The 21,044-nt window shown below is 51.9% G+C and overlaps 1 protein-coding gene across 1 annotated transcript in view; it reads left to right on the top strand.

Moving 5' to 3' along the window:
• Window positions 1-21,044, top strand: part of Dnah1 (dynein axonemal heavy chain 1) — a 69,190-nt gene that overhangs the window by 29,187 nt on the left and 18,959 nt on the right. Inside the window, exons 26-48 of the mRNA XM_005317415.5 lie at window positions 384-524; window positions 1,043-1,206; window positions 1,418-1,531; window positions 2,032-2,220; window positions 2,351-2,456; window positions 3,317-3,430; window positions 3,961-4,110; window positions 5,146-5,232; window positions 5,323-5,509; window positions 6,774-6,865; window positions 7,064-7,218; window positions 8,954-9,131; window positions 9,932-10,126; window positions 10,216-10,335; window positions 10,588-10,746; window positions 10,842-10,949; window positions 12,334-12,474; window positions 12,612-12,772; window positions 13,219-13,376; window positions 13,659-13,832; window positions 14,568-14,606; window positions 19,247-19,425; window positions 20,446-20,676. Coding sequence (XP_005317472.2) covers window positions 384-524; window positions 1,043-1,206; window positions 1,418-1,531; window positions 2,032-2,220; window positions 2,351-2,456; window positions 3,317-3,430; window positions 3,961-4,110; window positions 5,146-5,232; window positions 5,323-5,509; window positions 6,774-6,865; window positions 7,064-7,218; window positions 8,954-9,131; window positions 9,932-10,126; window positions 10,216-10,335; window positions 10,588-10,746; window positions 10,842-10,949; window positions 12,334-12,474; window positions 12,612-12,772; window positions 13,219-13,376; window positions 13,659-13,832; window positions 14,568-14,606; window positions 19,247-19,425; window positions 20,446-20,676 — 3,342 coding nt within the window. The remainder of the gene's footprint in view (window positions 1-383; window positions 525-1,042; window positions 1,207-1,417; window positions 1,532-2,031; window positions 2,221-2,350; window positions 2,457-3,316; window positions 3,431-3,960; window positions 4,111-5,145; window positions 5,233-5,322; window positions 5,510-6,773; window positions 6,866-7,063; window positions 7,219-8,953; window positions 9,132-9,931; window positions 10,127-10,215; window positions 10,336-10,587; window positions 10,747-10,841; window positions 10,950-12,333; window positions 12,475-12,611; window positions 12,773-13,218; window positions 13,377-13,658; window positions 13,833-14,567; window positions 14,607-19,246; window positions 19,426-20,445; window positions 20,677-21,044) is intronic.

The following is a 21,044-nucleotide window of genomic DNA, read 5'->3' as shown; positions in this document are numbered from 1 at the left end:
TCTCTTTAAGGGACAGGTGCAATTTATCCCTTTTTTTTTTTTTTTTTTTTTTTTGGTACCAGGGATTAAGCCCAGGGGCACTTAACCACTGAGCCATATCTGCAGCCCATTTTATATTTTACTTAGAGACAGGGTCTCACTGAATTGCTTAGGACCTCTCTAAGCTGCTGAGGCTGGCTTTGAACTTGAGATCTTTTTGCCTCAGCTTCCAGAGCTACTTCGATTATCTGCGTGTACCATTGTGCCCGGCCTTCGTGTCCACAATTGACCCTTTGAGCCCAGAGGTTTTAAAGGCCAAAGCACAAACAACATTTAAAGGAAGAAGAGGGGAAGGGTCAGAGCTGGAAAGTGCCTAGATCAACCTGCCCCTGTTGTCTTTTCAGATGCCCAGGACCCAGTGGGTTCTGAATTGGCCTGGCCAGGTGACCATTGCTGGCTGCCAGACCTACTGGACCATGGAGGTGGCACAGGCTCTGGAGGTCAACAACCTCAGCACCGATCTGTTCCCCAAGCTCTCCGAGCAGGTGGGAATGAAGAGGATCATTACTCCTTGCACCCTTGATGCCCCCAGGAGAGCCCAGACCTCCAGGAACTTTTTCCTACATTGATCTGGAAGAGGCCTAGGGTTGGGTTCAAAAAGCAGGTCAGGAACCCCTGAAATGTGTCTCACAACAGCAACCAGCAGAAGGGTCTGGGGGCCTGAGGAGGCTCTGAGGCCAGGCAGGTGCCCCTCTTCCAATGGTCAGTGAGGGAAGCACATGCCCATGTCCCTCCTGCACTGTCCCTTAGGCCTTTCTGGCTCCATACCACACTCCAGCCTCCAGCCACTCAGCAGGCTCCACCAGTCCCTGAAGGTTCCAGATGCCATGCATAAGTCTCCATTTTTATTTACTTTCCTCCCCCTGCCTGGTCCCTGCACCCGTGCTCTCCTAGACTATCAGTCCTTGGAGAGAGGAACTCTGTGTGGCAGAACCCACCCTCTGTATCAGGGAGAAGTCTCCCTTCAGATAGCAGACAGCTGACAGTGTCCCCATTCCTGCAGCTCAGTGACCTGGTAGCCCTGGTACGAGGGAAACTGTCCCGTATGCAGCGGGCGGTGCTGTCAGCACTGATCGTCATCGAGGTCCATGCCAAGGACGTGGTGAAAAAGCTGATCGAGGAGCACGTGGTCAGTGTGAATGATTTTGAGTGGATCTCACAGCTCAGGTGAGGGCCAGAGTGGCTGTCAGGATGGGGCCCAGAGAGGGATGAACAGTCACTTAACAAGAGGCTGGTCCTGGCCCTTGAGGCTCTGGGACAAGCTGGGCAGGGGGGGCTTTAAAACCCTCATTCCTCAAAAGAACCCCCTCTGCTCAACTGCATGCCTGCCAGTGGCCTGTGGTCCCATGACCAGGTACCCATCTCCCTGTACTGCCAGGTACTACTGGACCAATAATGATCTGTACATCCGGGCTGTGAATGCTGAGTTCATCTATGGCTACGAGTACCTAGGCAACAGTGGGAGGCTGGTGATCACACCCCTCACTGACAGGTGCGGGTCCCCTCCCCAGTTGGGTTGTTTTTTTGTTTTGTTTTTGGTATTAGAGAGTGAATCCAGGGGTTCTTAACCACTGAGCTATGTCCCCAGCCCTTTTTTGTATTCTATTTAGAGACAGGGTCTCACTGAGTTATTTAGGGCCCACTAAGTTGCTGAGGCTGGCTTTGAATCCGCGATCCTCCTGCCTCAGCCTCCTGAGCCGCTGGGATTACAGGCGTGTACCACCATGCCAGGCCCCAGTTGGGACTGGAGTAAGGGAAGTGAATTGGCCACACCTCAGCCAGCTCTGTGGGTCCCTGAGCAAAGCTCTCCAGGGCTATGAAGTGGAACAGGGAGAACACTTAACAGGTAGTCATAGGCTCCAATCCTGACCCCAACAGCCAGGCCGGGCACATCTGGGACTCAAGAGGAGAGAGGGCCCAAAAGAAAGAGCTGTGGAAATCCCCAAGAAGGGGAAGTGCCCAGGACATAGGTGGCCTTCCTCTGTCCCACAGGTGCTATCTGACTCTGACTGGGGCCCTGCACCTCAAGTTTGGTGGTGCTCCAGCTGGTCCAGCTGGCACAGGGAAGACAGAGACCACCAAAGATCTGGGCAAGGCCTTGGCCATACAGACGGTTGTGTTCAACTGCTCTGACCAGCTCGACTTCATGGCCATGGGCAAGTTCTTCAAGGGCCTGGCCAGGTGAGGCTGGGGTGTGAGGGTGGCACCAGGGAGGGCATAAAGACTGAGCCCTCTTCCTGGGGAGGGCCAGGAGCATCACATGACAGTGGGGGCCAGGAGGGCTCTGAATGCACCTCCTCCACTCTCACAGTGCTGGGGCCTGGGCGTGCTTTGACGAGTTCAATCGGATCGACATTGAGGTGCTATCTGTGGTGGCACAGCAGATCACCACCATCCAGAAGGCACAGCAACAGCGGGTGAGCCACCCCCTCACTACTGCCATCAGCTCTGTCACTAGGGGTTCCCATGCCACAGGTGGACAGCCAGGCCATCAGGCCTGCCTAGAGCCAGTCTCTCATCTCACAGGGGCATGGCACTGCCCACGAGCCACCACCTTTGCAGAACTGTGTCTTGAGGGGCTTTGTAGCTCATCAGGAAGCCCCACCTTCTTATCCTGGTCTGGTGGCAGATCCCAGGCCAAGCTGGGACAGATAAAGGGGTCCCTGCCTGTGTCCTGATGCTAATGCAAAGCCCTGGATATTGGTTCTCTCTCTAGCCTTGTTGTAGGTCCCCAGGGATCTTGTCCTAGAGATGAGAGCTGAGAGGCTGGTGGTTACTCACTGCAAGGGAGAGCCCTGGCGCCTAGTCAGGGCTGAGCTTGTCTAAGTCTGGGAAGATCAGTGTCAGGAACTGGAAGTGGAGAGAGTAGGAAGCAAAAGATGCGTGGGACCTCAAAAGGACCAGAGCCGGGGCTGGGGTTGTGGCTCAGTGGTTGAGCACTTGCCTAGCACATGTGAGGCCCTGGGTTCAATCCTCAGTGCCACATAAAGATAAATAAATAAAAATAAAGGTATTGTATGTATCTACAACTACAAAAAATATTTTAAAAAAGGACCAGAGCCAGGGCCTAGGAGGCCATGGGTGCTCACTGGGACCTGAGGTCTTAAGCCAGATCCTGAAAGAAAGTCCATCCATGACCCGGGATCCAGTACTAGCTGACACACTGCCATCAGGACAGGGGAGTGAGTAGAAGAAAGGAGGGCACATCCAGAGGAGGGAAAAGGCTGGGCAACTCCTGCCCCAAGTGAGTTCACCCCCTGACCCCTACCCAACACAGGTGGAACGCTTCGTATTTGAGGGGGTCGAGATCCCACTTGTACCATCCTGTGCAGTGTTCATCACCATGAATCCAGGATACGCTGGCCGCACTGAACTGCCTGACAATCTGAAGGCAAGTTCAGGCCCAGGGTGCTCCGGGTGGACATCAACTTTGTCTGTGCCATGGGCTCCCCGGGTGGAAAGCCTAGGCTCCAAGATAATAAATAATTTATTTAAGGACACACAGCTGCCTGGATAAAAGGAGCCGTGGTTCTCTATGATAGATCTCCTGCCCAAGGGTCCTAAGGCCCAGCCATAGAGGGATGCCCCACACTTGTCCTCGGGGCATGGGAGAAGTCAGGGATGCTCAGGCATGTGAAGGCCATCTGATAGGAGCCATTAGGCTAGGCCTGCAGAAGAAATGGGAAGCCAAGAGAGGCCACCAGTTTCAGACAAACACAGGGGACCTGTTGTTTCTAATGGCCCAAACTGTCCAGCCACAGAGCAAATGGAAGGCTCAGTCATGGCAGGCATGATGCAGAAAGGAATCCCAGCATTAGCCAGGGAGGAAGGTCAGGTGAAGCTGCCTTCTGAGGACCAGATAGAGAGTGGGTGGTACCCTGTGGCTGGTTGAAGTCTGAGACCCACATACCATGTGCCCAGGCACTCTTTCGGCCTGTCGCCATGATGGTCCCGGATTATGCCATGATTGCTGAGATCTCCCTCTACTCCTTTGGATTCAATGAGGCTAATGTGCTCGCTAAGAAGATCACAACCACCTTCAAGCTGTCCTCTGAGCAGCTCAGCTCCCAGGTGAGGCCTCAGCCAGTTTCCAAAGGCCCTCAGACTGCTCCCCCCACCCCAGCCTCCAGAGATGCTCCAAGTTCACTTTTTCGTGGAGCACCAGCCAAGGGCCAGGCCCTGTGCTATCTGCTTCACAGATGTTACTTTAGACTCTTCCAAGCAACCCTGTGAGATAGGAGTTACATTCCTGTTTCTCAGGTGAGTATGCTGAGGTCCCGAGCAGCTAAGAGCCTGGCCAGGTTCATGCAGTGCACAGTGGAACAGCAGCAGAAGTCAGGATCAGATGCCACCCAGCACTCCGACACAGTCTGCCTTCTAATCATCCACTTTGAACAGTGCCCCTCCCCACCCCCTGTTGAAGCAAACTATCCTACATGGCTCTGGAAATGCCCTCAGCCCTTCCCAAGTGGTGATGACTCAGAGTCAAGCCCAGTCTCTATGTGCAGCTCTGAGACCAAGACTTCTGGGATGGGTGCTGGTCTCTGGGTCAGGTCTAAAGGTAGCTGTCATGGGCTGGCACCACGGGGCAAAATGAATCACTTAACTATTTCTAACACATCTGCTATATAATGTGGGAGAGACAGGACCAATGGGAAAAGCCACAGTGTTGCAGTCGAAAGGTTAAGTCAGGAAAGATATTGCAAAGAACGTTAGAAGGAAACTCAAAAGCCATCGAGGCCAACCTATTCGTTTGCACAGATGAGTCCAAAAAAATGTTTCCTGTTTCACTCACTTTTTCAAAACAACTTGAGTATATCCCTGCCCTTGGCACTGTGCTGGGACAACAAGTATTTAGCATTGACCAAGGCAGTGCAGAGCAGGGGATGCAGAATAGGCAGCCAGATAAAGTAAGATGGCTATTGGGATGGTGAAATAGGTGGGGGGTGTCAGAAGAGCCCAAAGGAGAGGCACCCAGGTGAGTGGTCTCCAAAGAGCTGCAGGGGAACTGATATTTTGAGGGTGAGCTGGGTGAGGTGGCATGGTCAGGTAACAAATGGGCACCAGAGTGGCCCATCCATGCCTCCTCCTGTATGGTGACCACAGGATCACTATGACTTTGGGATGAGAGCTGTGAAGACTGTGATCTCAGCTGCTGGGAACCTCAAGCGAGAAAATCCCAATATGAATGAGGTGAGCTCCAGCCTGAGGGCTCCTGGGGCAAGAAAGCAGGGCAGCTGGAGAGGCGCCTGACCCTGAAGCTGGTGCCCACACCTGCTTCAGGAGCTGATCTGCCTCCGGGCCATTCGGGACGTGAACGTGCCCAAGTTCCTACAGGAGGACCTCAAACTCTTCTCGGGGATTGTATCTGACCTGTTCCCCACTATCAGGGAAGAGGAGACTGATTACGGCATCCTGGACAAGGCCATCCGCAAGGCCTGTGAGAAGAGCAACCTCAAGGATGTGGAGGGTGAGCCAGCGGCCCCTGCCTCCTGTAGTCCCATGCATGTCTAATGGGTGAGCTCGGGCTGGCTCAGGCCAGCTCCAGCCATCTTGGAGCCCAGAAGGGAGACAGAGGCAAGGCAGACCAAACCTCAGGGTCCCTTATACCTGGCCAAGTGTGCATGGGCAGGGTCTCTCAGTTTGGCATTTGGGGGCAGGGAAGATGTTTCTGACCCTTTTTCTACTGGAGCCCACTAGGTGATAGGAAGCAAGTACTGTCCCCTTCCTGGGACCTCATGATTCAGGCCCGCCTGTCCATGTGATCCCTTCTTGGGCTTTGCTCCATGGGATGCCAGCTGCTTGCTGACAGATTTTCCCTTCTCTGCTTGCTTGCTGGTAGTGGGGGAGGGTCTCAGCCTAGCCACTGCGTGTCCATCCTGACACAGCTGCTCCCTCCTCTCCTCCCAGTCTATTCCAGCTGGTCTTTTGGGGGGATAGGTGTGCTTCTCCAGGGAGGTGTGCCTGACCACCCTGGCCACACAGACCCCTCCTGTAGGACCTGAGCAATCGGTGAGCTCATGCTCAGCCCTTTAAGGCCTCTCTCCGTGTTCTCCACTGCTCTTCAGTTCCATGTGTGGCTCTCATGCCTCTACCTCTGGCCCCCTCCTGTACCCAGGTCCCAGCAGCCTTGTTGAGTAAAGCCTTGGACTTTTTTTTTTACCCTCCAAGCCTTAGATCATCTTTGCCATCTCTGGTTAATTGGATCTTCTCCCTTTGGCAGGGACCACCAGGCATGCAGTGCCAGAGCCATCACTACCCTTGTGTCAAAACAATACACTCCTTTCCTATCCACATGGGCCTGACCTTCTGCCTGCATCTGTCCTGATAGCTCCTCACTGTCCCTAGGACTCTGTCGCCAAGATTTTGCCTCATATTGTCCAGTACCTTAAGAGGTCTCAGCTTTGTGTAGAAGTTGATTGTGGGGCCCGTGACAGCCAACACTGAGCCTGCCTGGGACAACAGACCACCCAAAGGATGTTAGGGAATGATCGTCCCAGTGGGAATACTGGTTGGCATCTAGAAGTTTCTTGAGCAATGCCAGGCTCTGTGCTTAGGGTTTTAGCTGCTTCCTAGGCTGCTATGAGGTAGGTTCTGCCTCCATCCTCAATTTCCAGATGAGGAAACTGAGGCTCAGGGAATGAAGTAATTCGCCCCAGATCACACAAGCTAAGGGCAGAGCCATGGCCCAAGCCTATGCTCTGACCCCTGGGTTCCTCTGCCATGTCCCCCAGGCTTCCTGACCAAGTGTATCCAGCTCTATGAGACCACGGTGGTGCGGCACGGCCTCATGCTTGTTGGGCCCACAGGCTCTGGCAAAAGTAACGTAAGTGGAGCCCAGCAGGGCAGCCCAGGGCCTGGTCAGAAGGCCTGAGGGGGTGTTGCAGCTTGGATAGGAGCCTCGGCCTCCTTTGTACCCCCTTGACCTCGAGACTTCTCCTCCCACTTCCTGTGGTCCTCCGTCCCCTCCAGCCCTGCTGTCTGAGGCAACAAGAGGTTCACTCTCAGGTGGCCATCTCCCCAGTGTTACAGAGTCCTAGCAGCCGCCATGACATCGCTGAAGGGGCAGCCGTCCATCAGTGGCGGCGTGTACGAGGCCGTCAATTACTATGTGCTCAACCCCAAGTCTATCACCATGGGCCAGCTGTATGGGGAGTTTGACCTGCTCACCCACGAGTGGTGAGTGCCCCCACCCCCGTTCCCTCTGGTGACTGCTGTACTCCCAGGCCTCTGGAGGCCGTGCGTGGGCCCACTTAGACCAGTGGCAGGTTGGGAGTCCAGGCTCTGCAGCCCGAAGCCTGGAATTCTGTCCACCATTCTACTTCCTCCCTATATGTATTGCCATTCCCCACCTGTGTCCCTGCATCAACACAATAAGGACAATGATGCCATTATTATGATAAGGTGCAAATGACCTTAACACACGGAAAGTGCCTGGAATCATGTCTGACATACAGTAAATGCTCAGTAAATGGCCCTTATCCTTGCCCCAAGAGAGTCTGGTGGTCCTTCTCTGGGCCTCTGCTCCAGGTTAGGACACGAATTTTAGGAGAAGTGCATTGAGCTGGGAGAAGAGCAACTGGATGGAGACTCCTTGAAGATCAGCACCTGAGGGTCTTTCATCTGGAGCTATTCTGTCTCTCCAAAGAATCTCCCTTTTAGCCTGGCACAGTGGCACATGTCTGTAATCCCAGCACTGGGGAGCCTGAGGCAGGAGGATCAAAGTCAGCCTCAGCAACTTAGCAAGGCCCTAAGCAACTCAGCAAGACCCTGCCTCAAAATAAAATATCAAACAGGCTGGGGATGTGGCTTAGTGGTTAAGTGCCCCTAGATTCACTCCTTAGTAAAAAAAAAAAAATCCTCCCTTTTCTTGGTGAGGATGTCTGCATGGCTCCAGTGTTCTACAAACCAGTGGGGGTTGAGTATCAAGAAGGGAGAGTCAACTATTTTTCCCAATGTGAGTCTGTCCTGCTTTCCCCATTTCTGGTGAAGGGTTTCACCCATACCTACTGGGGGGAGGCACTCTGCAGGACAGAAAAAAAATACCACATTAAAGAAACAATTATTCAATACTATCTTTGGAAGCACGATAAGGAAGACTACTCAGGATACACCGTAAGTGTAGGGACAACTGCAACAGGGTCTGCCACGGAGCTCAAAACTCTGAATGCAATAGGGACAAGTGGGAATTTATAGCCAAGAGGACACATTGAGAGGAAGAGGGGTTCTGGCTAAGCCAACCTAACAGGATTCTGGGTGAAGACAGGTCAGGTGATCAGATCTTACCTGGGAGAGGTGAAAGAGGAGGGTCCTGATTAGATATCAAGGTCGATCAAGTATCCAGGGTGACCAGATATTCAGGGCGACAGGTTCTGGCTGAACTGACATTGAAGCCTTCTTTGCTAAAACTGGATTTTAGCAAAGGAACTGCACAGATGGGCCCAGGAGAAGCCTCAGGAGCCTGACTAAAATTTGGCCAAGCAGAGAATCTTTGTCACCCCTTGTACCCTATTTCCTGGCCTGCAGAGCCTCTGAAGTGTGAGCCTCCTTGGGTTCTGTGGCAGGATCTGGCCCTTCTTCAGCTCTTTCCACTTTCCAGAACTGTGTGTGCCTTCATCTCTGTCTTTGCCTCCTCCCCTGTTCCCTGGTTCCTGTCAGGATGCCACTGTTTATCTTCTTTCAATGTGACTTCTGTGGAGATTCAGCAGGGAGGGGATAGAGCAAATCCTCATTACATCGTGTTGCACCCCAAGGTCCCATTTCTCCTAGTGTAATTTTTAAATAAATGAAGGTACTGAAGGGAGTGGGGAAGCACATTGGGGCCATTCGGGCAGCCAGGTTTCCCAGGGAGCCAGTCACACCCACCACCCTGCCTTCCTGGCACTTACAACCCTCTCCTTCCTGGTGACTGCAGGACAGATGGGATTTTCTCCTCTCTCATTCGGGTGGGGGCCATTGCGTCGGACACCAACAAGAAGTGGTACATGTTCGATGGGCCAGTGGACGCTGTCTGGATCGAGAACATGAACACGGTGCTGGATGATAACAAGAAGCTGTGCCTCAGCTCCGGGGAGATCATCAAGCTCACAGAGGTGCACCTGCTCACTCCTCCACAGCTGGGTGGGCCTGGAGGCTGAACCACACAGGTCAGGCCTTATCCCCTCCATCCCTGCCTCTCAGGGCCACAGCTGTGTCTCAGACCATCACTGTGACCCGCCCCCCCCCAGGAGCCTTCCAGCCAGTGGCGCTCAGGCTCAGCTCCCAGCCCTGCACATCATCACCTTGCTGTGTCTTATACCGCTAGCTGCTCTGTGCTACCGTTTCAGTCGACCCACTTCCTGTGATTCCCCAAGCCCAGGGCCAGGAGGACTGTCCTGCCATTCCTTGGCTGATGTGGCCCGGTGCCTCCTTGATCCACTTTCAGCCATATTGGCCCAGTCTGGGTTTAGTGTCCAGCCCATCCTAAAAACATACCCAGGGTCTAGTGGGCAGTTCCCAAGAAAGAGAGCTATGCTCTGGGCATAGAAGCATTTCAGTTTGCATGCTGATCTGAGCTCTTGAGTCGTTCTGAGAACACCTGGCAGTCCGTGTGGACCTGTGTCCATGGCAGGGGATTCTGGAGCAAAGCACACAGTTCTTGTCAGACTTCCTAGGCCTTCAGGGACCTCAGGCTGGCCAGAGAATCCCAGGAATCTCCCAATTTTGGCTTCTCCTCAGGGATCCCAGGAAGGCCACATTCTTGATCCCCACCACAGCCCTGTCCCACCCCATGGCCTGCCCACAGATCCTTCTAGTAGGATGGGTAGCCCCCTACCCCCGCCATGACCCTGCAGCCTCCTCTGGCTCTGGGGTCCAGCAGCTGGCACACTCACAAGGATTATCTTGGCACTAGGCAATGACCATGATGTTTGAGGTGCAGGACCTGGCAGTGGCCTCACCAGCTACCGTGTCCCGCTGTGGTATGGTGTACCTAGAGCCCAGCATCCTGGGACTCATGCCCTTCGTTGAGTGCTGGCTAAGCAAGCTCCCTGCTGTGCTGAAGCCCCACGAGGAGCATTTCAAAAGTCTATTTGTCAGATTCCTGGAGGTTAGTGAGGGTATGGGTATACCGAGCTAAGTGGGGTGGCAGGGCATTGTGGCCACCAGCCATGAGAGCTGAGTACTAACTCCCTCCAGGAGTCCATCGACTTTGTTCGTTCCTCGGTGAAGGAGGTGATCGCCTCAACCAATAGCAACCTGACCATGAGCCTCCTCAAGTTGCTCGATTGCTTCTTCAAGCCCTTTTTACCTAGAGAGGTACAATCCTGAACAGCAGTGTTGAAAGCATAATCCTTCTTGCCCCCTGCTCTTCCTGCCCTGAATTCCAAGTCCAGTTTCCTGGAAGAAAAACCAGATTGTCTCAGCATAGGTCATGGGACCTCCCCCTCGCCCCCAACCCTCATCCAATGGGCTGTAGAGAGGCAAAACTATGACACATCCCTACCCGACTTCCTCAAGCTGCCCGGTACTATTCCTGTCTTAGCCTAACACTGTTCCTTCCATTCCCAGGGCCTCAAAAAAATTCCTCCTGAGAAACTGAGTCGCATCCAAGAACTGATCGAACCCTGGTTCATTTTCTCCCTGGTCTGGACTGTGGGTGCCACTGGAGACAGCAATAGCCGTGACAAGTTTAGCCAATGGCTAAAGACCAAGATGTCCGCAGAGAATGTGAGCCATGGCAAGCCCCCAGGCCCCGCCCCCAGGGGCCAGCAGCTGGCAGACCTCCTGAGCCTCAAACCTGCTTTCTTCCTGGTCCTCGGCAGCTGACTCTGCTCTTCCCTGAGGAGGGGCTGGTGTACGACTACAGGCTGGAGGACGCTGGGATCAGCAGCACAGAGGATGATTACGAGGAAGACGAGGACAGCAAGCAGGTGCCGCAGGCCTGCCCAGGAGCCGGGGTGGGGAGGGCCGCACTGGCAAGTGACCATTCTCCCTGAGGAATAATAGCCACAGAGAGGAAGCCACAGTGACAGGCACCAGGCCTCAGACTGGGGGTTATTTTCATCACCTCATGGGTCTTCACAGCCCCACTGGGTGGGTCAATTATGTGCCCACTTTCCAGACCAGGACATTGACTCAGAACAGTCACACCTGGGCAGAGCTGGGCTTGAACCTGGAGCTGGGAGACCTCAGTGGGTCTCCCTTCCCAACCATGTGCATTTCCTCTGTTTCAATTCTGAGCCCAAGGACTGGCAGTTCTACTTAAAAGTCCCATTTTGGAGTTACAGCTCAGCAGTAGAGCGCTTGCCTAGCACGTGTGAGGCACTGAGTTCAATCCTTACACGTGCACTCACTCTCTCTCTCTCTCTCTCTCTCTCTCTCTCTCTCTCTCTCTCTCTCTCGATCTATCTATATATAACTATTTTTTTAAAAACGTCCCATTTTCCAGGCTGAGGATGTGGCACAGTGGTTAAGTGCCCCTGAGTTCAATCCCTGAGACCAAAAAAAAAAAAAAAGAAAGAAAGAAAAAAAAATCAATTTTCCCAAGAACCAAACTCCCTAAAAGGCTCAAGGGCAAACTCTGTGGCCTGCCTCAGTGTCAGTAAGGTCTCCACGAGCCTAACCACATTCCAGAACCAGGACCCTAGTTCAAGACAAGGGGGATAGAGAGTCACTGTGCAAGGTTCAGCTGGGGGGTGGGGTACAGGGCATATTTGGGTTGGAATGATCAGAACCTTTCCCAGTGGGACACGTTGGTTTGTCCACAGTGAGACTCCCCATTGAGGGAGGTCAGCAAGCTAGGTCAAGGGCTGTGGGTGAAGGGATTCATGTAGGTGTGGTTGGTGGAGAGACTAGACCAAGAGGCCTCTAACCATCCAGCTGATACTAGTGCCCTTGGTTCTGACCCCCACATTCCTTGGTTAGCCTAAAACTAAACAGCAAGCCCCTTTGCATTTCTGAGTTGTCCAATTCCCAGAACTTCTCCTTCTTGCAGAGACCTGGGGACTCGAAGTCACTAGGGTGCCCCATGATCAGAGGCAGCTGTGTGTAGGGAAGTCCCCACCTAGACAGATGCATGCAAGGAGCCTCCACCTGCATAGCTATGTGCAGAGAACCCCCATTCTGGTGGTTTGTGCTGGGAGTCCCCCACCTTATACAGAAAGCAGGGCAGGGGAATTCCTGTTTCTTCTGTCAAAAGCGGCCCCTCTCCTGGACCCTCTTGCCAAGTCCAGCAGTGCCATTCTTTTCTTTGACCACAGCCAAAGGTGGGGTGGGAGGGGATCTGGGTCCAGCCTAAGCCAGATGTGGTTCCAGGTGGCCTGGGTGAAGTGGATGAACTCCTCAGCTCCATTTACCATGACACCAGACACCAACTACTGCAACATCATCGTGCCCACCACAGACACTATACAGATGTCCTTCCTGCTGGACAAGCTGCTCACCAATCACAAGCCCGTGAGCACCCCCACCCTACCCTGCCTCAGCCCACCCCAAGTCCCAGTGTAGGCTAGCCCCCTACACTGATAAGGTAGCAGCTCCCCCCGTGTGCCCACCCTGTGTGTGCTCTGCCTGCCCCATCCCCGCTCTCCCAGGTGCTGTGTATTGGGCCAACGGGCACAGGGAAGACGCTTACCATCTCCGATAAGCTCCTCAAAAACCTGCCGTTGGAGTACATCAGCCACTTCCTCACCTTCTCAGCCCGCACTTCAGCCAACCAGACCCAGGACCTCATTGACAGCAAGCTGGACAAGAGGCAGGGCACCCACCACTTGTTCCTTCCTTGGCCCTAGTGTCCCTCAGCCTGGATGAACCATGTTCCTGGGTTTTCCAGAACCCTCCCAGGGGAAGCTGGAATATCCCCCACAAGAGGCGCTGGGTTCTTTTGCAGACTGCTCTAGAGATTTCTCTCCATCAAGATTCCTCTGGAGCCTTTTGGGGTGCTCATCCTGGTCTGGGCACCTAGGCAAGGCCCTGGGTCTGTCTTAGAGATGCCTGTCATCCATCTGCCTAGGAGATAAGACTCCCTTAAAGGAGCTCACACAGAAGTCAGTCCTAGGACACTCAGAACTAAACAGGGCTGGTCATGAGGTCTAGCAATTTAGAGGAGGCTCAGATTTAGTGAGGTACCATCCTGCTGTCCCTGGATACTCAGAGGACCTGGTGCCCATGAGTGTTGGGCTCACACAGTCCCTCCTGCAGGCGGAAGGGTGTGTTTGGGCCACCCCTTGGGCGCAACTTCATCTTCTTCATCGATGACCTGAACATGCCAGCCCTGGAGACATATGGTGCACAGCCGCCCATTGAGCTATTGCGCCAGTGGATGGACCATGGAGGCTGGTATGACCGCAAGATCATCGGTATGTGCCAACCCAGGTCTGCAGGGCATAGGCTATATTCACTGGTCAGGATTATTGTAGGCATCAGGGCCCATGAAAATATTCTAAGTTTTCTAAAGATCAGGGGAAATGAACTGTTAGGTTCAAAGAAAAATTTTGATGGCTATTAATGCATCTGTCCTTTATACCAATACAGTTGCAAATTCTAATTTTAATATATGTGCTTTTCACGGGAAAGCAGCCCCACGAAAATCATAATGCAGCTCTGGGCGGGGCCCCTCCTGACTTCTTGCCCCCACTCAGGAGCCTTCAAGAACCTGGTGGACATCAACTTTGTCTGTGCCATGGGCCCACCGGGAGGAGGCAGGAATGCCATCACCCCAAGGCTTACACGTCACTTCAACTACCTGTCCTTCATCGAGATGGATGAGACCAGCAAGAAATGCATCTTCTCTACCATTCTGGGCTGTTGGATCAGTGAGTATTAGGTGGGGACAGGAGAGGCTATGGACAAAGACAGAAGCCCAGCCCAGGTAAGTCACACCAAGGACAGCTGGGCAGCCACTGAAAAGGACCAAGTGGCTGAGTCACTTAACTACAACCCCAGCTTTACTCCTTACCCAGCTGTTACCTTTGTTTAACAAGCTCATGGACCTCTCTGAACCTCAGTTTCTTCATCTTAAAATGGGTAATGATGATATTAGGACCTGTCACTCCAAGTCATGAATGTTAGTGAATCTGGCATGAAAACTGGCTCATGGTGATTGCTGAATATATAACAGATACATGCATACCTATATTTATCCACCCACATATATACACATGTACATATTAGCATTTGCCCAGAAACTCAGATGAAATGATGTTACTTTTGTAATTAAGAAAAGTCCCCAGGACATGAAGGAAGGAGGATCCTCCCTGGAGCTTGGGGAAAAGTCCACCCCAAGATGCTGTTTCCCTCCCACCCAGCATACAGTCTGATGACTGAACTCCATTTGGCATGACACCAGGTGGTTGACAATGGAAATCTGTCCTGGTCTCCTATGTCCCCAGGGGCAATGAGCTAGGACTTAACTGCATGTCCAGTTGGGGAATTGGGAATGGTCAGCAGCTACTTTAGGAGCTTCTCAGCTGGACACAGCTGGCTACAGTGGTTACCCAGCAAGAGACCCACCTAACTCCAAGGCCTGTGACTTTCCTTCAATCCTTTAGATGGACTCCTTGGAGAAAGAAGTTACCGAGAGCCTGTGCGTAAGTGTGGGCTGGGTAGGAGCCTGGGAGGGCATGGATGGAATGGGGCCCCTGGGTTCTGGTTAGGTGTGCTGAGACCAGAGGCCAAAATGGACCATCCTTAGGCTCAGATGGGGTCCAGAGTAAAGGTCACCAGCAAAGGTCAACTGCCTTCATGGGTCATTCATCCCTTTTTATGACCAATCAATCCTTCAGGGCCTGGGTTAGTGTCCACCTGATAGTAGATACAAAGTAAATGCAAGATGAATGAATGAGTAAAGAAACCCAACAACCTCCCTACACACTATGTTATCAGCCAGAGCACAAAAGAGAGCAGGCCTTCTCCAAGGAGCAGGCAGGAGCAGGAGAACTGGGAGTGTTTTGAACGGGGGGCAGGCATCCTTCAACCAGCAGCCTCGCACAACTCAGATCTGTTGGTCATCACTGCAGGGCAACTGGCCACTTCAGACTCTGTCTTCTCTGCATTTCCACCTCTTCTGTCCCCTCCTCTCAGCTGAAAGAGGCCATCAAGCTCCCTCTTTGGGCATCCATACTTGCCTGCTTACCTGCATCCAGCCTCCCTCATGGTCCATCTTCTCCCTTTAGGAGTCGACTTCCTGCTTTCATGGAAGCAAGCTCTTCTCCTGGGCTTGCTGGGGGATAGGATCCATCCCTCACCCAGCACCAGTGTTCCCTGCTCCCCTGGGCATTCCCTCAGCATGCACACATAACCCAGTTCTTTCATCTGAACCAAACACAAAACGCCCTCTTTTGGCCAGCTACTTTTCCACCCACCTTGGTCCCTCGCCCCACTTCTCTGCTCACCTTCATGGCAAAACTCCTCAACAGCTTTTTTCCTGCAGACACCAGCTGTCCACCCCCACATTCCACAAGCCACTGCTACTCCCCCAGAGAGTGTTCTTGTCACCAGGGCCCTGTGTGACCATACCAGTGGTCAGCTATAGGTCCTCATCTGCCCTGGGTGTCAGCAGTGTTGCCCCATAGATAGACCCTCCTTCCTGCAGCTTCCCTCAGGCCTCCACCCTCTCTGGATGTCCCTTCTTGATGACCGGACTTTGCTATCTAGCCTCTTCTCCCTCTATCTATGCTATCCTCAGACAGTCTCGTCCTGCCTCTAGTGATAAAAGCCAGCTTTGAGTTGAACATCAACTCAAAGCTCAGACCTCTCCCCTGAACCCCTGATCCACATCTCTTGGATATCCACTGGGCATTTCAAACCCAAACTCCTGGATGTCCCACTTCCCAGCCCCTTTCCCGTCTCACCTTCCAGGTGTTCAAGAGCCTTGGCGTCACCTCCAACCCCTGTCTTCCCCTCTTCCTCTCGCACCTCATCTCATATATCAGGAAACCCTGCAGAATCTGTCCCAGATCAGCCACCACTCATCACTCTGTCCTTGCTCACCCCACGAGTGCCACAGCCCCTCCCCTGGTCTCCTTGCTTCTGTCTTCACCTACCTTCATTCCATCCCCAACATACAGCCAGAGGGATGCATTCCTCATTTGCTCAGCATCCATGCAAGAACCCAAGTCCCAACAGCAGCTGGCAAAGCTGTCTCCAGTCTGATCTCATCTCCTTCCACTAGGTCCCTCCTGGCTGGTCCTTAACACCCCAGGAATGCTCCTACCGCCAGTCCCTTGCCCTTGCTGTTGAGATAAACATATTCTTGCCTCTCGCATCTTTGGTCTCAGCTTGAATGTCCCCTTCAGTAAATCCTCCCCCAGCACTTCTGGAATGGGCCCTAAAGCCAAGCCCTGGCACGCCCCAAACCTCACTCCTGCTATAATTCTGTCCTTAGTACTTATCACTGTGACCTGCTCATTGTCCATCTCCCTGATAAGAATGTCAGCTTGGTGAAGGAAAAGAGTACCCAGCACCTAGAATGGTGCCTGTGTTCAAGAATGAGCCCCTCTCCTGCCCCTTCCCTCCTTTTTTCCACTTCTGGGAACCTCCTCTACCCCAAGATCCCACTGATAGAATTTTGGTTCCCAGCAAAGAATTGGACAATTTTCAAAAAACCAGCAAAAGGATCTATTAGTGGTGACCTGCAGGTATAAGGTGGCAGCAGCTCTGAGGGGGTTGGTGAGACCTGAAGATCAGGATGGAGCTCCAGGTCTCTCCACACCTACTATGCAGCATGCCTGAAATCTGTGTAGACCAAATGACTCCTTCCCACATGTGACCCAGGGCTGGTATGTGTATGTCCGGGCACAAGCTCATAAGGCAAGGCAGTAGGGCCCCAACCAGCACTGACCCCAGTAGGGCCAGCAATTCTGTGCATACACCTGAGTTCCAGGATGCACAGCAGGCTGTATCAGTAATGAGGGAAGCACAGAGCGAGAGATTTCTCTCTTTTTTTCTTTTTTTTTTAAATTTATTTATTTTATTGGTTGTTCACAACATTACAAAGCTCTTGACATATCATATTTCATACATTAGATTGAAGTGGGTTATGAACTCCCAGTTTTACCCCAAATGCAGATTGCAGAATCACATCAGTTACACATCCAAAATTTTACATAATGCCCTATTAGTAATTGTTGTATTCTGCTACCTTTCCTATCCCCTACTATCTCCCCTCCCCTTCCCTCACATCTTCTCTCTCTACCCCATCTACTGTAATTCATTTCTCTCCTTGTTTATTTTCCCATTCCCCTCACAACCTCTTATATGTAATTTTGTATAGCAATGAGGGTCTCCCTTCATTTCCATGCAATTTCCCTTTTCTCTCCCTTTCCCTCCCATCTCATGTCTCTGTTTAAAGTTAATCTTTTCTTCCTGCTCTTCCTCCCTACTCTGTTCATAGTTGCTCTCATTATATCAAAGAAGACATTTGGTATTTGTTTTTTAGGGATTGGCTAGCTTCACTAAGCATAATCTGCTCTAGTGCCATCCATTTCCCTACAAATTCCATGATTTTGTCATTTTTTAGTGCTGCGTAATATTCCATGGTGTATAAATGCCACATTTTTTTTTATCCATTCATCTATTGAAGGGCATCTGTGTTGGTTCCACAGTCTAGCCATTGTGAATTGTGCTGCTATGAACATCGATGTGGTAGTATCCCTGTAGCATGCTCTTTTAAGGTCTTCAGGGAATAGTCCAAGAAGGGTAATAGCAGGGTCAAATGGTGGTTCCATTCCCAGCTTTCCCAGGAATCTCCATACTGCTTTCCAAATTGGCCGCACCAATTTGCAGTCCCACCAGCAATGTACAAGTGTACCCTTTTCTCCACATCCTCACCAGCACTTGTTGTTGTTTGATTTCATAATGGCTGCCAATCTTACTGGAGTGAGATGGTATCTTAGGGTGGTTTTGATTTGCATTTCTCTGACTGCTAGAGATGGTGAGCATTTTTTCATGTACTTGTTGATTGATTGTATATCCTCCTCTGAGAAGTTTCTGTTCAGGTCCTTGGCCCATTTGTTGATTGGGTTATTTGTTATCTTATTGTCTAATTTTTTGAGTTCTTTGTATACTCTGGATATTAGGGCTCTATCTGAAGTGTGAGGAGTAAAAATTTGTTCCCAGGATGTAGGCTCCCTATTTACCTCTCTTATTGTTTCTCTTGCTGAGAAAAAAACTTTTTAGTTTAAGTAAGTCCCATTTGTTGATTCTTGTTATTAACTCTTGTGCTATGGGTGTCCTATTAAGGAATTTGGAGCCCGACCCCACAATATGTAGATCGGAGCCAACTTTTTCTTCTATCAGACACAGAGTCTCTGATTTGATATCTAGCTCCTTGATCCATTTTGAGTTAACTTTTGTGCATGGTGAGAGAAAGGGATTCAGTTTCATTTTGTTGCATATGGATTTCCAGTTTTCCCAACACCATTTGTTGAAGATGCTATCCTTCCTCCATTGCATGCTTTTAGCTCCTTTATCAAATATAAGATAGTTGTAACTTTGTGGATTAGTCTCTATGTCCTCTATTCTATACCATTGGTCCACCCGCCTGTTTTGGTACCAGTACCATGCTGTTTTTGTCACTATTGCTCTGTAATATAGTTTGAAATCTGGTATCACTATACCGCCTGATTCACACTTCCTGCTTAGAATTGCTTTTGCTATTCTGGGTCTTTTATTTCATGATTGCTTTATCTATTTCTACAAGAAATGCCGTTGGGATTTTGATTGGCATTGCATTAAACCTATAGGGAACTTTTGGTAATATCGCCATTTTGATAATGTTAGTTCTGCCTATCCATGAACAGGGTATATTTTTCCATCTTCTAAGATCTTCTTCTACTTCTCTCTTTAGGGTTCTGTAGTTTTCATTGTATAAATCTTTCACCTCTTTTGTTAGGTTGATTCCCAAGTATTTTATTTTTTTTTTTGAGGATATTGTGAATGGAGTGTTTTTCCTCATTTCCATTTCAGAAGTTTTGTCACTGATATACAGAAATGCCTTTGATTTATGCGTGAGATTTCTCACTCTGAGGTGGGGGCTGCAGGAAGTCCTTGCAAAGGAGAAAGCATCAAAGATGAGGCCGAGGGGTGAATGGAAACCAAACCCACAGGCCAGGAGAGGGGCAGCCTGAGGGGTGAACTCAGCATAAGCAAAGGCAGAGGGGTGAGGATCTGCAAAGGCTGCATGGAGAGCTTTCACCCATGTGACCCAGGCCACTCTCCATCCCCACAGCCGGGGCTCCCCATCTTGCTGCCTTCAAGGATCCCCTGGTGGAAGCCACCATCATGGTATATGCTACCATCACCTCCCAGCTGCTGCCCACTCCAGCCAAGTCCCACTATACCTTCAATCTAAGGGATCTCTCCAAGGTCTTCCAGGGCATGCTCATGGCTGACCCAGCCAAGGTTGAGGTAAGAATCTGGCAGGCTGTCTCCCCAGCACCCACAGCCCTCTCCACCCTCCTGGCCCCCCATACTGCCCAAAGGCTCCTGTGTCATGATCCAGCTTGGCCCACAGCGGGGCTGGGACATGCAGGTGCCAGGACCCCACTAGCTGGCCTTTGTGCAGCTGAGCCTATCCTGTAGGTCGAACTCATATCTGGAATGGCCTGATGGGGGTCACACAGAAGAGGGAGCCAGGGCAAGTAGGAGTCACTGCCAAAGTAGGAGAGGCCAGATGTGTGAGACTATCTGGGAGGACTACCAAGAACCAAATATCCCCAGGTAGAAGGAGTAGGAAGTGCAGCAGTCAGTGGGGTGTCAGATGCTCTGGGCCAGACTCAAGGCTGTGGGACTCCAGAATAGAGCTCAAATTTCACCCTGAGGGTGATGAGAATCATGTGGAGCCATGGACTGGACAGCTAGTGTGTGTGGCTGGGAGGCTAGGGTGAACAGGACAGAAGCCAACCCAGGCCTTGCTGAGCTCTCGAGAAGAGCCTGGGGACTTCCTGAGGGTGGTCCAGTTGTCCTGGGAGAGTCAGGGATGCTGGGATGGAGATGGCAGCAGAACCAGAGATGGAAAGAGGAAAAGATTCAAAGGAGATTTTTAGGGTTTGTTGAGTGGTGAGGTGTGGGATGTCAGGAAGGTGAACCAGGCCTCTTTCCTGGGCTTGGGGTCTCGACAGCTAAAAGAGGGGAAGTGATAATCTTGAGGCTGGTGGAACTGGGTGCCCATCAGGAGCTTGGCCAACTGGGCCTGGAGCTGAGGGTGGAGAGGCCTGGGCAGCACTGCGCAGTTCCTCTGTCCTCCGTCGGTCAGCAGATAACACCTTCCACAGACCCTGAGTGTGGCTCTGCTTGGGTTGTGGTAGGAGCCGGGCCCAGGTCAAGGGCCTAGGAGCTGTGGCTCCTACTCCTCCCATTCCTGGTGCTTCAAGATGGCTAAGACCCCCTGGGGCCAAAGGCTGGCAACTGATGCTGGGGTGCCCGCAGGACAAGGTGCAACTACTGCGACTGTGGTACCACGAGAACTGTCGCGTGTTCCGCGACCGACTGGTGAACGAGGAGGATCGCAGCTGGTTTGACAAGCTCCTAAAAGGCCACATGGAGAAGTGGGAGGTGACCTTTGAAAAGGTCTGCCCCTTCCAGCCCATTCTTTACGGGGACTTCATGGCACCAGGCTCGGATGTGAAATCCTATGAACTCATCACCAGTGAGCAAAAGGTGAGGGAGTCCAGGCTGGTACCTTACCCTTGGTGAATCCTCTTCAGTCTGCTCCTTGGGACCCAGGCCCTCTATGGTCACCACCAGGGAAGTCAGGCAGGCTCTTGGCTCCTCTGAGGCCATGTTTCCCAGCCCATCTCTGAGAATGAGCCTATAGTTCAACTGAGAAGGACTTGGGGGACAAGTCCTATAAATGGGGACATGCCAGGCCAACCTGAATGTTATCATTCCCACCCCTAAAGGGGGAAGCAGGGGCTCTGGAGATACAGCGTTTAGCTAGGACCCTAGGTAGACAGAGTTGGGGCCTCTATCAGTGGCCTGCATGGTTAGAGAGGGCCTCCTGAGGACTCTCTTCCACCTACATCTTC

This window comes from Ictidomys tridecemlineatus, chromosome 2, assembly GCF_052094955.1.
Source record: "Ictidomys tridecemlineatus isolate mIctTri1 chromosome 2, mIctTri1.hap1, whole genome shotgun sequence".
Taxonomy (NCBI): Eukaryota; Metazoa; Chordata; class Mammalia; order Rodentia; family Sciuridae; genus Ictidomys; species Ictidomys tridecemlineatus.
The sequence above is the reverse complement of the archived record's forward strand: the minus strand, read 5'-3'. Positions and strand labels throughout refer to the sequence as shown.